Source organism: Ostrea edulis, chromosome 9 (assembly GCF_947568905.1).
Source record: "Ostrea edulis chromosome 9, xbOstEdul1.1, whole genome shotgun sequence".
In the NCBI taxonomy this organism is placed as follows: Eukaryota; Metazoa; Mollusca; class Bivalvia; order Ostreida; family Ostreidae; genus Ostrea; species Ostrea edulis.
The window spans coordinates 60,265,343-60,282,650 of record NC_079172.1 but is presented as its reverse complement, the minus strand read 5'-3'; the positions used below and the strand labels follow the sequence as shown (position 1 = coordinate 60,282,650).

At 36.6% G+C, this 17,308-nt stretch overlaps 1 protein-coding gene across 8 annotated transcripts in view; it reads right to left on the bottom strand.

The window, feature by feature from the left end:
• Positions 1 to 11,632, bottom strand: part of LOC125660033 (unconventional myosin-XVI-like) — a 95,707-nt gene extending 84,075 nt beyond the window's left edge. For 7 of the 8 annotated variants that reach the window (XM_056149752.1, XM_056149755.1, XM_056149758.1 and 4 more), the window contains exons 1-6: positions 11,355 to 11,625; positions 7,554 to 7,790; positions 4,633 to 4,703; positions 3,254 to 3,397; positions 2,936 to 3,044; positions 1,832 to 1,956 (exon numbers count right to left, since the gene is read on the bottom strand). In XM_056149752.1, coding sequence (XP_056005727.1) covers positions 1,832 to 1,956; positions 2,936 to 3,044; positions 3,254 to 3,397; positions 4,633 to 4,703; positions 7,554 to 7,779 — 675 coding nt within the window. In that variant the 5' untranslated portion in view covers positions 7,780 to 7,790; positions 11,355 to 11,625. Of the gene's footprint in view, positions 1 to 1,831; positions 1,957 to 2,935; positions 3,045 to 3,253; positions 3,398 to 4,632; positions 4,704 to 7,553; positions 7,791 to 11,354 lie in introns of all 8 variants that reach the window. The other variant, XM_056149753.1, reaches the window with a different exon arrangement.
• Between the last annotated feature and the right edge of the window lie 5,676 nt (positions 11,633 to 17,308).

The window sequence follows — 17,308 nt, the reverse complement described above, 5'->3', positions numbered from 1 at the left end:
AAAATGAATAAAATTAACTAGAAAACTGACACAGTATCCCTGTGTAAGTCCATGTCTTTTGTAGTGAACTTGACCATTGACCTATTCGCTTCAAAATCTATAGTTGTCTTTTCTGATCAACTTCCACTTACAGACTGAATATAAAATATGACCTTGATCTTTGACCTCAAAGTCTACACATTTTTTCTCTGTACACCACCCATTTAAATATGAAGCATGTTTCTGTTTGCTGCATTATACACAAGCCAAAAGTTGCTCTCTCATCAAGATCCTGAACTTTGACCTCAAAACCGATAGGTGTCTTCAACATCAGTCACATCTCACTGGTTAACACTGACGAATGTCTTTGTTACTATGCATTTCTTGTCTGTTTCGCATTTGCATGCATTTTGCTTGTAACCCGTGTGCTCATTTCTCGTACTTATCCAGTTTGTTTCCATTGATGTCCATTAGAAATGAGTCATGCCCAGACAACTATTGGACTTGACAAAGGTAAATCAGAGGAGCTCTTGTTTGTCTACCGTTCAAAGATCATTTTGTCAGTTTCTCAGGTTTTACACCTTCATTTAAACTGACACTTATCTGTTACTTAATCAGTGGACATCTGTTAATTGACCATTACTTTGCGGATAATTGTGTGGTGGTTTTCTGTGTTATCATGTACATTATACACCGATCGTGAAAGTCTCGAGCAGTGGAGGGGACAATTTCCATCAATAAATAACCACCGAATCGCATTCTGTTGCAGTTTTTTATTTATCCTATGTAAATCCATTTATGTTACCCAGTTAGGCGTGACTAAATCCATTTCACTGACCTATCTCCACTTCCTCTCTAAGCATGCATTGTTCACTGTACTATATACCATGGGATAGTTTAAATTTGTGGCTGCCAGTTTTTGTGATTTTACAGTTTCGTTGGGGATATGGAAACATATAAATTGTGTATTTCATTGTGGTTTGATATTAATGAAACAGCAGTACCCACAAAATCTATGAAAATTGAGCCCCAACACGGTATAGAATCTGAAGGATATAATTCACTGGAAATCCACGGTTGATTACGCTTCGTTCCTCTTTCCATCATCCATGGGTCCATTCATTCCTACTTGCTCATTCTCATGAATAATTAATGACACAATTTGATTGGGTGCTCATAGTACACCCGGAGCGAATTTGTCCAATCAACAACACGCTTTCAGCCCAATTCAGTATACAATGGTTGTGATAGCAAAGTTAAGTTCATGTTACCTTTAAAAACAGAAGAGTTCTGTTACTATAACAATTACTTTGATTGGACGATGTTTTTAAATATTTATTCATGAAAACGAGCGAGTAAGAATGAATGGACCCACGGGTGGAGAGAGGAACGAAGTGCAATCAACCGTGAAGTGTAATCAACTGTGAAGTGTAATCAACTGTGAAGTGTAATCAACCGTGGGTTTCTGACGATGAAGGATATATAGCATCAGCATTAAAATGTTGATGGACAGACAGTCAGACAGACGAAATGGTTACAGGTTTCTATAAAGCCAACACATCTTTAATGCAAGATCCTAATAGTCAGCATTGAAGTCAAAATTTGAATGCAATTTTTCAATTATTTAAAATGTGGTTTATGGCTGAGGTTTTGATTGGTGATCACAGTCAATGTCAACATGTCTCTGTTAAAGTGGGTGTTCTTAATCGACCAAACAAAGCTCAAACAAGACTTCTTATAAGATAGACCACTGGTAACAGACAACATTATATTGCTAGATCTTTAAACAAGCAATGTGGATACAGAAATCCTGCTCATTTTAGTTTTGAGACACCCCCACCCCCCAGCTTACCAGGGTTACCCCATCCTCATTTCCTTTGTTGGGACTTCCGCCCTGGGACAGGTGGTCCTTGACATTGTTGAACATTTCCCGTGGTATCTTCAGTCGAATCCCCTCCAGATGTTTCTCATTGACTCCTATACAAAAAGACCACAACCACAGATGTTCACCACAGAATCACATTCCTCTCACAGATAACAATCTACAGAGACACATTCAACTTAACCCTACTAACATTAAATATTCAAAGAATTTCTGTCAATGTTAATATACACAACAAAACTTGTGTATGGACAAGAACATCCAGTGATAGTGCCAGAATTCAAAGCACTGGTCCTTGTATCCTGTATTGGAAATCTATACCACTAGAAGACTTAACTCTATATCACTAGAAATTTATACCACTAGAAGAATTAACTCTATACCACTAGAAATTTATACCACTAGAAGAATTAATTCTGGCACTAGAAATTTATACCACTAGAAGAATTAACTCTAGCACTAGAAATCTATACCACTAGAAGAATTAACTCTGGCACTAGAAATCTATACCACTAGAAGACTTAACTCTATACCACTAGAAATCTATACCACTAGAAGACTTAACTCTGGCACTCAAAATCTATACCACTAGAAGACTTAACTCTGGCACTAGAAATCTATACCACTAGAAGACTTAACTCTGGCACTAGAAATCTATACCACTAGAAGACTTCACTCTGGCACTAGAAATCTATACCACTAAAAGACTTCACTCTGGCACTAAAAATCTATACCACTAGAAGACTTAACTCTATACCACTAGAAATCTATACCACTAGAAGACTTAACTCTGGCACTAGAAATCTATACCACTAGAAGAATTAACTCTATACCACTAGAAATCTATACCACTAGAAGACTTAACTCTGGCCCTAGAAATCTATACCACTAGAAAACTTAACTCTGGCACCTTCAATTTTTGGTAAAAATTTTTATCTGGCACAAAAGCATCTCAAAACTTCCTGACACATGATAATATTGATACTCTACTGTAGACGATCAACTGCCTACTAAACCATCTGACTCTTGTGAATGGTATATTTCATTTACTATTTTTACAGTTCTACAGTTTACCTAGCCCCTGCATGTGTTTGAGCATCAGCTCTCGAGTGTCAGAATCCTCAGGTGCATGGTCCATAGGGAAAAATCCATCCATGTCAAGTTTAGTTATGTCTGCACCATTCTAAAGCAATTACAAATCACAACATTTCATGCTGTATATCGCAATTTTAAAAAAAAAATCCATCTCTGAAACCTAAACTTGTGACTTTACATGTTTCAAAATAAAATATTTGCGAATATCATTTACTGAATATAAAAAGCAAGGCAGAATTTTCAAAGATTAGAAAATGACATTATGATTTGTATTTTTTCAACATCTACTGTACTTACATTGAGAAGCAGCTGAACCATTTCGACTGCCTGGCAGTGACAGGCCATGTGCAACGGTGTCCAGCCATCTATGTCCATTGCATTGACGTCGACGCCCTCCCGGATCAACATCTCAGCAGTAGAAAAGTTCTCCTCTTCAACGCACTAGAAAAATGTCCACAGTCTGTTTACTACACCAAGGTATATGTATGTACATTACAAATATGCAAATGATTGGTTGGTTGTATATTGTTTAACGTCCCTTCCAAGAATTTTTCACTCATATGGAAACGTCACCATTGCTGATGAAGGGCTGCAAAATTTAGGCCTATACACTCGGTGTTTACGGCCTTTGAGCAGGGAGAGATCTTTATTGTGCCACACCTGCTGTGACACAGGGCCTCACGGTTTTTGCGGTCTCATCCAAAGGACTGCCCCATTTAGTCACCTCTTATGACAAATAAAGGGGTAATGAGGACCTATTCTAACCTGGATCCCACGAGACAAATATGTATATGAATTTAATTTTTACAAATGGGATTTCTTCTCAAACTAATTTTTCTTCAAAAAGAAGCAGGGACTCTAAAGCAGCATTTTTGGCCCACAGCTCTTCAGGGGAAAATCAGGGTTATACTATATTCACACTTTTCCATCAATAATAGTCAGTGTTTAAATTCAAAAGCCAAAAATAAAGTCATTCATTAAAATTGTCAAAAAATTTAAGGAAACATTTAAAAGTTTTAAAATCTAAAATTTGCACCATGTGAATATCAGAATGATAGCAAAAGATTTTAGGAATGGTAATTTGATGAATTTTGGCACTATATTGTGGAATGATATGATATTTAATTCACTGCCCACACACGGTATTTCAAGAATCTTTCATCATTCTTGCATAACAAGATCAGTTCAAGCAACCACTGTGATGTAAATTAATACAACTTAAAAAAGTGAATGTTTCGTTTAGACATGTATGGGTCTTAGACCTTTAATGATAAGCAGGAAGTGTAGAAGGTGTTCTAGTTTGTTCTTTATTTCTTTAAGCCTTACAACATATCAGATAGCATGTCATGTACACTTATCCGATATAGCCTTTTACAAAGTTCTTTCACATTTTGGTTACAATGTAACAATAGTCACTTTTTATGAACACATAGGGCTACTTTTCATCCTTACATGATTGCGGGCCCTTGAAGTTCCTACTTCCTGTTTGGTTAGAAATATCAGTAATCCTTACACAGGTATATATTATTTCAGTCCTAAATGTATGAAATGTCTCCAAATAAAAATAAGTATACAACCCAAATATGATTTATCAGAAGGAAATAAAGTTTGACCTACTTAATAAAAGTTTGACCTACTTAATAAAAGTTTGACCTACTTAATAAAGTTTGACCTACTTTGTGTAACAGGGATGTGTCATTACCAGTCCTGAAATTTTTGTTGGCTCCTCTACGTAGCAGCCGAGCCACTGCAAGACAGAAGTAATTCATAATCAGTTCACACTCATGTGAAAACTTATACACTGTATGACAGAATTCATAATCAGTTCACACTCATGTGAAAACTTATACACTGTAAGGCAGAATTCATAATCAGCTCAAACTCATGTGAAAACTTATACACTGTATGACAGAATTCATAATCAGTTCACACTCATGTGAAAACTTATACACTGTAAGGCAGAATTCATAATCAGTTCACACTCATGTGAAAACTTATACACTATGACAGAATTCATAATCAGTTCACACTCATGTGAAAACTTATACACTGTATGACAGAATTCATAATCAGTTAACACCAGGGCTTTCAACAAATTTAAAAGTAGGAGGCTGAAATGAAAAAGTAGAAGGCGATCCAATGCGAACGGCACAGCCAAATCGCACGCCGAGCTATGCTCGGCGCCCTTACGGCCGGGGGTCTGGGAGCCGCTCAAGGCCCCCAGAAGCTCTGGGGTAAATGACGCAAAATCCTGCACTCTGGCAGTGATTCATTTTGGCGTGCATCCTGCGTAAATTACGCATTGAATTTGCTCAGGACGCATTATTTCAATAACTGTGCATCCCAGCGGACGCATAAAACTTGAAATTATATGAAAATGTTTTCATTTTCCCTCCTGTAATTCGTACAAAATCTATGCTCCAGAACGTACTACACACCCGAGATATTCCAAATTAAGAATTATGATATTTCATTGGTCAACTCGCACTGCATTAACCAATGAAACAAAATGATATATATGGCAATAATTTACGGCGGGTAAACAAAACTGGGAACTAGAATTTCCTCGCATATAATCCGATTCTAGTGATATTTTTTTTACTTTAAAAAATGTCTAATCAAGGAAAGTTAACAACATTTTTGCAAAGTGATGTGAATGATAATATTGTCAGTTACTACGGGTAAAAAAACAAAACAAACGCGGAGTCCCCGAAATCAAACGTCAGTCCTGAAAAAGAAATAGAGGTTGAGAAAATTCGAAAGGTGAAAAAAAAAATGTCACCAAATATGGTTTACACTTTATTCTTCGTTAAGATTTGAGAAAAATGAAGAAAATGGAGAAAAATTTATTAATGCAGCATTTGCACACAACACAGAAAATGTTTAAAAGTTTTTTTCATTGGACATACATTTTTGTCACTAAAGTAGGCGGCACCTAATGTTACTATAGGTGGCGGAAATCCGCCGGCTACCGGCTACTTTTGAAAGCCCTGTAACACTCATGTGAAAACTTATACACTGTAAGATGGAATTCATAATCAGTTCAAACTCATGTGAAAACTTATGCACTGTAAGATGGAATTCATAATCAGTTCACACTCATGTGAAAACTTATACACTGTATGACAGAATTCATAATCAGTTCAAACTCATGTGAAAACTTATACACTGTATGACAGAATTCATAATCAGTTCAAACTCATGTGAAAACTTATGCACTGAACAAAACATCAACAAGCATAGATCTATATAAGCTACCAGAACACTTCTAGTATACCGGTCCCCAAAATATGGTGCTAAAATAAGTGCTGCTGAAGGTGGTTTAGTATATACATACAATCACGTGAGCGATCGATAAAATCGTTAAAACGGCAAGAAATCGCAAAAATAAGCAAAAAATTGAATTCCTTGTGTAAACTAAATTTTAAAAACCTGATTTGTAAACATTTTTTTAAATTCAAAATGAAAACAGAATGCAAAAACAGTTTATGTTCCAAAATAGATAAAATCCATTGTTTAGGAAATAGTCACGTGTGTGTTATCTAACATAATTCGTCACTTATGTTGATGTAAGGAAACTGAATTTCATCTGGGATTGAAAAAGGATAGTGATTCTTTGTATTTTACATAAAATATTTTAGTCGATTCGACACTGGGGAAAAAAACACCTTCAAACACCGTTTTAATCAACATTTTAGCCCAAAGACACTTTCGAATTGGGGGCTGCCCCCAACATCTTCACTTAATTTTTTTTTAAAATGTATGTCATAGACTCACATGATCAGCTTGACTGAGCTTTCTAATCCATTTTATTACTTGAAACATTGGCGAGTTTCACGTTTCAGCATCCGAGGGTAAAATGCAAATGGTGGCGTGTTTATAGTCCCTTTAGCAATGGAAAGGGGAATAACTGCTCATGCACAGTCGCGTGCTATTGGAGACCGGTATACTAGAAACTTCACAAGCTACCACATGTGGATAGTAAGCTAGTATATTCATTCAAGACCTCATCAACAGAAAGTAGGAGCAAAACTTTCTTTGATTTGACACATAATTACTTGAACAGCTTAACAACCAAATTAAAGTAAAACAAGTTCATAACGAACATCCTTATAATGAATTCATGCTTACTGCGAAGTGATATTCTTTCTCTTATGACAGGAAAATAATGAAAATTTTATTGGATATAACAAAGTTTGGTTATAACGAACTGTTTTTCGCTGGCCCTAGAGGTTCACCATAACCATGTTTTGCTGTCTACAGTAAATCATGGTTACAGCGAACATGCTTAAAAATGAATTCATGCTTAATTTAAACAAAGTGATTTTCATTCCCTGTAACTTTTAAACTCATGTACTCGTTGGATATAATGAATTACATTTTTAAAAAATCAAAATTGTTTCATCCCCAGCACTTCACTATAAGCGAGTTGTACTGTAATATCAAAAAAAGTACTGAAAATCAGAGTAGCCCCTTACAAACAGGTGGAGCAATGTTACACACGTTCACACATATAAAATGGACAGGATATCATTTCACATGCATTACCACCTGCCTATTCTGCCTAACTTTGCTGTGAGGGAGTAAAAACGCTCACCTTCTCTATCATCAAAGTTCTCCACCGCATCCTGCAGTAGCAGGGTCTCTCCAAATTCGACCTTCGTCTTCTTCTTATTTTCTCTGCGTTCCCTCTTCAGACTGCCATGTTTCTCTCTCTCCAGTTTAACGAATTCAAGGTATTTCTTCACCTGTTCTTTACGTAACTGTCTGGTGACTTTCTGCCGCTGCGGCATAGAGAGGGACTCCAAAATCGACTGATCCATTCTCCAGACTGCTATCATAAATCAACAGAAATCAGTGGTGATTGTATTCCACACAACATAGGTAGAAAATAACAATGACTATAAACAGAAAATATAGAGCAGTTTCAACATCTCAAAGAGAAATACTCGAAAAGCTAAACAACTCTGTTCAGCAAACCAATAATGGTTTCTTATCCCATGACCAGCCATTTTTCCTTTGATCTTTAGGAAGGTGCATATCACATACATTTGTATTATCAAAAGTGTGGTGATATTCATAATATCACATATGAGATATCCAACTACTAATATCCCACCGTGTCACAAAGGAGGCAGGAGAGGCCATGCAAATGAGACAAAATTCGACATTTAATCAAGATAAAATTTGCAGAATTCTTCAAAAGATAAAATAAATTAATAGATAAAATCACGATTTCCATGAGTAAATCTTATGTGTTGCAAATTGAATCTTTTTATTAGCGGATGCAAAACATACCAAATATGGGAAGGGGTCAATGACACGGGATAAATTAGTTACATGATTGATAGCTCGATGATGTTTACAAAATATTGTTTTGTCATTGCACACTCGGGACGGGCTCCACCTCCTCGTGTGCAATAACTCAATGATATTTTGTATAATATGATCTTGTGTCACAATGCACGACAATGGCCATGAAGATCCCAATTCGTCAATTCAAATCATATACAACTATGTGAAATGCACAAGTCATATAAAGTGAAACCTTTCTAATTCAACATTTACCGGGAGACAAGGTGTATCAGAATAAACAGTGTAAAAACAATGAAATTGAGACTGAAAATGACTCATAACCCAAGATCTATATCCCCTAGCTGGTAAACATTTAGTGAGAGTGTGAAATTTGCTGAATAATCCTGTTAAACACATGTACGAAAGGTAAAACGTCACATTTAGTGAGAGTGTGGAATTCGCTGAATAATCCTGTTAAACACATGTACGAAAGGTAAAACGTCATATTTAATGAGAGTGTGGAATTCACTGAATAATCCTGTTAAAAACACGTACCAAACGTAAAACGTCACATTTAATGAGAGTGTGGAATTCGCTGAATAATCCTATTAAACACGTACCAAAGGTAAAACGTCACATTTAGTGAGAGTGTGGAATTCGCTGAATCATCCTGCTAAACACATGTACAAGGACTGTCATCGAAGTTCGTGGACAAATGGTATTTTCCCCCTTCCAGATAGCTGGCCTAAGCTGCACGCATGGCAGATCTCACCTCAGATCTCCATTTTTTCCGATCATGAGGGTCAGCAGTAAATGAAAAAATTGCAGTCTTAGGAGGTGGTCGCGGAGGGCGTGTAAGCCCAGGATGAAAAAGTTTTAAGTTTCAAACTTTGTAATTTAGATGGTTATACTTTCATTAAACAAGTCAAAACTAGATAAAATTCATTTTGATGCAACAAAAACAACTGAAGTCATTTTCTGATGTGGTCAGTATTGGTTATATGAGGAATAAAGGAGGCTTCAAGAGAACACCGCAAGACTCTAAAAAGGCCCGAAAGAGCATCGGAACGGAACAGTGTGCAGTAATAGAACTCTGAGTGGACATGCATGGGAAAACGCTGATAGAGATGGGGGGGGGGGGGGGGGGGGGGGGACTATGATAGTAACTGAATAATCAGAATATATTCAGATCATTGATTTACAAGTGGCATAGTTTTCCAAATGTGTGTTCGATATGGGTAATACTGCAAGAAGTGAGAGACCATTATATTATTTAAAAACAAAATTAGCAAATAAAGAGCTTTAAAGGAATAAGGTAAATATAGATGCACTTAAAAATCAGATTTAAATGTGCTATTCAAAATAACCAATTTAGTTATATAACAATGTTCATAAAATATATGACAGCACTTCATATCATCTCCATCAAAATGAAAGTACAAAAAATGATATTAAAAATTACAGGTAAGCTAGTCTGTAAAAGTGTGTTTTCAAATGATTTTTAAAACACTAGATTGATTTATAGTGTCAGATATGCAGAGGAAACCTGTTCCATAAACTTGCTGCAGCAAAACTGAAATTTCTTTTACTATTGGTCTTAGTATGCACTTGTAGTAAAAATCTCAAGAGATAGCATGTTTACGAAAGCTTTCAATAAATTAGGATATCTAGCCACAGAAATTCACTGTACTATATAAAATGGAAATCAGAATGAAAGTGAAAAAGAAATATTGCACAATTCATAATATACTGCAAGTCAGTGTGAAATGGAGCAGATTTGTGCCAGGTTTTAATTTCATGGACATTATAAGTCTTGTCCATCCACAATGTTCATTAATCTGATGGAAATCAGTATTTCATCAAATGTTTCTTGAGTGGTAAATTTGTACAGATAGAGTAATATCAGTCCAAATTTTTGGCCTCAAGGGGAAAAAAATAAACAAATATTTTAAAACTACTGCTAAGAAGGTAGACAGCATTACTGGCCAGACCATGATTCAACTCCTGTCCCCTCCCCGCTTCCAAATCCTGAGCCGGCCTCTGAATCCCGGGCGCCGGCCATCCCCCTCCCTGCTTCTGAATCCAGGGCCGGCCATCCCCCTCCCTGCCTCCGAATCCAGGGCCGGCCACCACCCCCCCCCCCCATCCCACCCGAATCTCCCCCAGGTGCTCTAATATATCAGTTGTCCATCACATCACATTCCCTTTATCCAGTGTCATCACACCTTAGTAAACATTCCAGGTGCCGTGTTCCGATACCTCAAATTGGACAGGTAGGTCAATGCGCCACTTCGAACTGGACAGGTAGGTCATCAGACCACCTCGGACTGGACAGGTAGGTCAATGGAACACCTCGGACTGGACAGGTAGGTCAACAGACCACCTCGGACTGGACAGGTAGGCAGGGGCGTAGCTTCCATTGAGGCAACCGAGACAGCTGCCTCGGTAAAAAAAACCCACCTTTTACGTTGTTAAAATGTCGATAGCTTCTGGGGGGAACAGCCCCCCAGACCCCCTGCCTCGGTAATATTCGAACCCAAGCTACGCCTATGCAGGTAGGTCAATGGACCACCTTGGACTGGACAGGTAGATCAACGGGCCACCTCGAACTGGGGAGGTAGGTCAACGGCCCACCCAACAGACTTGGAACCAGGAAGTGAGGAATTAGACTGGATCACACTTGGACACTCTAGGACTCTCAGTCAGGTGTTCTAATACACTACACACCCGCTTTATCTTTCACCAATGGGAAAAAGGTACTGTACAAAATCAGCTATACGTATTCATGATTTTATAAAAATTTTACATGACAATTCATTTTGGTGTTAAGGAGAAAACAGCAAAATGTTCACAAAGGTAATGCCATTTATTCGACCCCTGAAGCAGTTTTGTGCCAGGTTTTAATTTCATGGACATTATAAGTCTTGTCCATCCACAATGTCCATTAATCTAATGGAAATTAATATTTCAGAATCTAGAAATCTCTTTCAACCGGTGTTGAATTAAAGGACAATCTAATCTACTCTATTATGAAACAAAATGTAGAAACTAACAAGCGATTTATGCATGCAAAGGAATATACAATACACTTAAAATACACTACCTTTTTGATGCCCAGTAAATTGAGTAAACGGTGTCCGATCATACGACGTTTGGATACAGAAGCTGGCCCAGGAGTGCTTAAACTTCAAAACAGTATCTTGTCATCTAACGAGATTTCAGCCTTGACTTTCCTTAATGCTGGAAACGCAAAATTTCGCAAAAACGTCACATCATCCTCTTCCTATATTTATGTACAGGTGTATACCAGTTGTGAAACGTGAAACGGGTAACCTATTGAGAGTTTCATGCTAGACTGCCCGTGAGCCTGCGCAGACACTGTAAACAACACCACGTGCTTTAATCCGTGCTTTATTTCGTGACTCCAAGTGGTAATTTAAAGTTTATGACACATGGATTTTTTTTTTAAAACTTTGAGTAGAACTTACCCTATTGTGAACTGAACAAACACCTTTGGTATTTTTATCAAATTCACGAAAGCAAGTCATTTTGGCGTTTCGCGGGAATTTCCCCGTATAGAGAGTATTGGACACTTTAGAGAGAATTTCACGAGAATTCACTTCTTTCGTACATTTTTTTTTTTTGTATTGCAATGCCTACAAATATTTTAATCCTAAGCCATCATAATGTTTGGTGCGAATATATCACCTTAAATAATTAAATATTAATTAACTGAGATGAAAATACATTTCAAAACCATCGTCTTCTCTTGAACCCAAATTCTTCGCCCTGTAAGATTAAAAATAATTTTTGCAAGGTTATATTTGACCCGTGGTCATTGCGTGATTGTCATTACCTTCATTGAAAAAAAAAGATCGCCTTTTGTGAGGTAATAACGAAACTTTAGCTCGCTCAAGTGAGCCGTTGTCCGTCTGTCTGTGTAAACTTTCACATTTTCGACTTCTCCAGAACCACTTGGCCAATTTCAACCAAACTTGGCACAAATCATCCTTAGGGAGATAATAGCAAAAATACACTGACAAAAGATTTTAGTGAAATAACTATGTGCTAATGGTCCCCAGTAAATTTATAAAACTATACTGATTTTCATATTCTCAGGGCTTTCATATTTTGTATAGATTCTTTATGACAAGATCTTGTTATACGTTGGTGTTGACGACAGGGCCAAAAGGCGACTCCGGTGAGCGATGTGGCCCATGGGCGTTTGTTCTTGTTTCCCACCTCTCTAGTACACCCGCAGTTTCCTGTACACCCGCAGCAGTTCCCAGTACACCCGCAGCAGTTCCCGACGATGAACGTGGGAATTTGTAAACATGATAGGGACTATATATCCAGTGGCGGATTTAAGGGGGGCGCGCAGCCGACCCCCCCCCCCCCTAATATTTTCCAATTTACGGTAAATCGTGGGATCTTGTTTAGAAAAATGTACTAAACGATCAAAGAGGCAATAATTTCTTCCACTTCCGGAGAAATAAATGACAAAATCTTTTTATTTCTTTAATTACTTTATTGGGAGGACTTAATTTTTTCCAAAAACCCTTAGAATTTGCGTCATTTTACTAATTTCACCTTATCAAAGGTGATAGAAAATAGTACAAATTACTTGAATAGGAGACATATTTCAAGCCCTATGAAATCTGTAAAATCCAAGAGCTGGACGGCCCACAGAACCCCTGCCTTATAAAGTGGCGCTCCCCGTAACCACGATTCCTGGATCCGCCCCTGATATCAATCGGGAGAACTTTATTCTAAGGATGATTCGGACACCTTGAATATTGACTCTCAGTTGGACATATTGAGACCGAATTTGATCAACCACCTGAGATGACACGTTCGGGTTTAAAGTAGAAGATTTTGTGTTTTTTCAGCATCCAAGATGTTCGGAGTATCATGTAAAACTTGTACGGTACCAATTTTGATGCACCAGATGCGCATTTCGACAAATAATGTCTCTTCAGTGATGCTCAACCGAAATGTAATTAAAACAGTTCATCACACATTTGTGAAAATAAAGTCCCCCTCGAAATGCCCTACGAACTTGTAAAAGTCATTGACAGTGTAATGCTTTACCAACAGTATTGATAGTCATTCTCTCTTGAATGTGCGTATGAATTTTGATGAATGGAAGGTGAATTATTTAAACTGCGACACTTTATGCCAGCATGCTTTTCGTGAAGCGCATTAAAAAATATAGCGTTTTATATGAAATGTGTTTGTGTAAAATGTTGCATTTCATGCCCTCGTGTATTTTCAAAAATGAAATTTCTTCTTTAAATACACGGCATAGTTGTAAAAGACTTTTAGTGTGTCATGTGACTGTTAGATCCGCCCATTGGTGTAACGCTAGTGATTGTACACTTTCAGCCACTATTAAATTTCGTATTTGAAAATTCATTCCAAGTTAACGTTATATAGTCATTGGCATGATACAATTTTACCTAGAACGTTAATGCTATCTCCAGAAAAGAAATTTTGAACTTGACATTTGTGTTGAGATGTGTGCAAGAAATTTCTAACATAAACTTCCATTTCAGTCGAATACCCACAATCAATATTGATTTCCTCATATGCCGGATGGTGAAAAAGAATAGAAAGACGAAATCGTATGACATACCAAACTGTATCCTATCCCCACCCACCTCCCATTTGATTATCCATACAAACATTATCTGGTTTGTCTATTTAACTTGCGGGTCATATTGCCAACTATACTGACGTTATTATCAAATACTGACACGAAGGGCGGATCTGAAGGGGGGAGGGTCATCGAAAGCAACCCCATCCCCACATCTACACATCTTAAAAAGAAAAATATGCTCTGTGTATATCAAATGCAGTAAAATCATCACTATGGCAAGCCGTTTTACTATCTCTCTAATTTAAAGAGATATCTCTTACTTTAAAGAGATATTTCTGAAGGTTAAGCGGTATCTCTCAACTTTAGAGATATCTCCTTACAGTAAGAGATATCTCTTTAACTTAGAGAGAAATATCTCATTCACTTTAACATTCATACACCCTCATTCACCTTTATAAGATTTTGAAAGAAAGACATCTCTTAAAACAGAAAAGATCTCTCTTTCCGAGTTCAAATGAGATAAGGACAACTGAAAGAGATATCTCTCTGGAATTTAAAAAGTAAATGAATAACGTTGTTGAATGACGTCGCGAATATTGATAACATTATTTGTTAAAAACTGTTGCTTTGATGGTTTTTATCAAACTTTGACATCTTTTTCTTTAAAAAACGAACTCGAATACCCCATAATTTTTGTTTATAAATATTTTTCAAATTATTTTTGTTTCGCTTTGACATTAATATTATCAAGATGAACAGCACCAAATTCTGTCTATTTTAAATTGAATTATGCAATGAATAAAGTCAATCACTATTATTTTCTATATAATTGAATGGAAAACTGTCGCTACCGTTAAAACAATGGTGTATGTTGATGACGTAATTACTATAAAAAAAACTGTGCTGTAGAATGAAAAACAATTTTCACGGAGTAGTATCATCTTCACAAGTCAAGGGTTATTGATTCGTTACCTCGCAATAACCCTTGACTTGTGAAGATGGGAGTAGTATATGCATTGTCAAGATACATCGGTCAAAAACTGCACAGGATGCCACAACTAAGTATTTACTGGTTCAATACTGATCCTATTGGTACATATATATTATTACTACAGTAACTTGATCCGAAGAGTCGGATCACGTCGAGTTGACAGGCGCGGATTATCAGATCACACGAGACGCGAAGCGTCGAGTTTGATCTGATGATCCGCGCCTGTCAACAAGACGTGATACCCCCTGAACTGCATTTTAAATCCACATTTATAAGATGATAAATGTAATCCAAATTATCAAAAACAGACATACCATGAAATTATGTTTTGTGTACGTAGTTTTGTTTTGTGACGCGATCAATATTTTCCACAAATAACGTTGCGTTGATGCATTGTGACGGCATCAGTTTCAGAGGATACTGATACGGAATCAGAAAATCACAGTGTGGTGATCCGGAAAACCGGATCTTACGCTGTGAAATCCACAGTATCAAAGAACGATGCTTCAACGCAATGTTATTTGTGGAAAATATTGAACGCGTCACAAACGAAACTGCGTACACAAAACATAATTTCATAGTATGTCTGTGTTTTTGATAGTTTGGATTACATTTATTATCTTAGAAATGTGGATTTAAAATGCAGAAGGGGGTATATAATAAATTTATCATTACTACAGTAACTTGATCAGAAGAGTTGGATCACGTCTCGTTGACAGGCGCGGATCATCAGATCAAACTCGACGCTTCGCGTCTCGTGTGATCTGATGATCCGCGCCTGTCAACTCGACATGATCCGACTCTTCGGATCAAGTTACTGTAGTAATAATATATATATATTACACATCTATTACTTAACCCTATCCAGTTGAAATTTTTTGTGTCAATTCAAATTTTGAAAGGGTTTGGCAGGGAGTATATTTTGTGGCGGAAAAATTTGATAAATCAAAAAGTTCTAAATCTGCATGATATTACAGTTTCTGTTTCATCCGATATATCTTTTATTTTTATACTCCTAAACGTGTTTTTCAGTTTTATAATTTATGATACAAGTAGTTGAGACTTGGAACTAGTTCAAATGTTGTAATTCATTAAATTCGTTGATATACTTTCACAGCAGAACACGGATTCTTTACTTGAAAAAGTTTAAATTGATTTACTCAAAATTTTGTATAAAAATTCAGTATTTTTGCCAATAATTAAAAAAAAAAAAGATCTTCAACCCCCGTATTTTAAAGTTCCATTTTAAATCATAAGACAAGACATTGAAAATTATGTGAAATTTTAGAAATTGACATTACTCCTAATATGTCCTTTTAAACCCTCAAATTTGATATGAATTTTTTCGTATATAAAGTGCAAAAAGGTCATTATTATTATTTTCCATTACTCGTATTAAACATTTGTTTAATTTGTATTGTTAGAAGACATGATTATGTATCTATTTACGAGAACACTGAAGCTCAATAACAAGTAATTTCTGTGGAAACAAGGGGGATAGGAAAGACCAAATATAAATACCCCCCTGGTTCCAATAGAAATTAAATAACAAGCATTGCGACCCCAATTTTTCTTTTTAATCTCCTAATTCTCCTTAACGTAGATATATATAAACTTCCCAAAAAATTGACATTACTCCAAATCTTAGGTGCAAACATCTTTAAGAGATATCTCTCAAAGTTAAAGCGATATCTCTCAGAGTTAAAAAGATACCTCTCAAATTTAAAGAGATATATCTCAGAATTAAAAAAATACCTCTCAAATCTAAAGAGTGAAGATAACGAACAGTGATCAATCTCATAACTCCTATAAACAATACAAAATAGATAATTGGGCAAACACGGACCCCTGGACACACCAGAGGTGGGATCAGGTGCCTAGGAGGAGTAAGCATCCCCTGTTGACCGGTCACAGAGTTAAAAAGATATCTCTCAAATTTAAAGAGATATCTCTTTTTAGAATAAATAGTACAATTGCTTGTCATACTTCACGCTTTTTAACTGACTATTTTTCGGACCCAATGTACTCCAGTAATTCGGAATATTTAACAGGTTACGGTTTAGCATAGAATGAACCACATTCTGCTTCCTGTTATAAGTCGATGTGGCGGTTTGTTTGCGAAATGCTTAGACGTAGATGCGAAATGGTAAGATTATTTAAAAATCAACTCTTACGTCGGATATATATAGAGTAGAACAATGAAATCAGACAACTTTGCAGAGTTGAGGTTAATTACTGGGGCTAAGTCCGTTTTGGGCCCGAACTCTGTGACACCATAAATAAGCCTATATAGCCATTATAGGCCTATTTAAGGTATCACAGAGTTCGGGCTCAAAACGGGCTTAGCCCCTGTGGATGAAATGAGTCTAAAAGTAAAATGTAGTATGGATACATGTGCTTTGATACGGCATGGTATGTAACAACGAGAGGGTATGTTACATGTAACGATATACCATAGCACGAATGG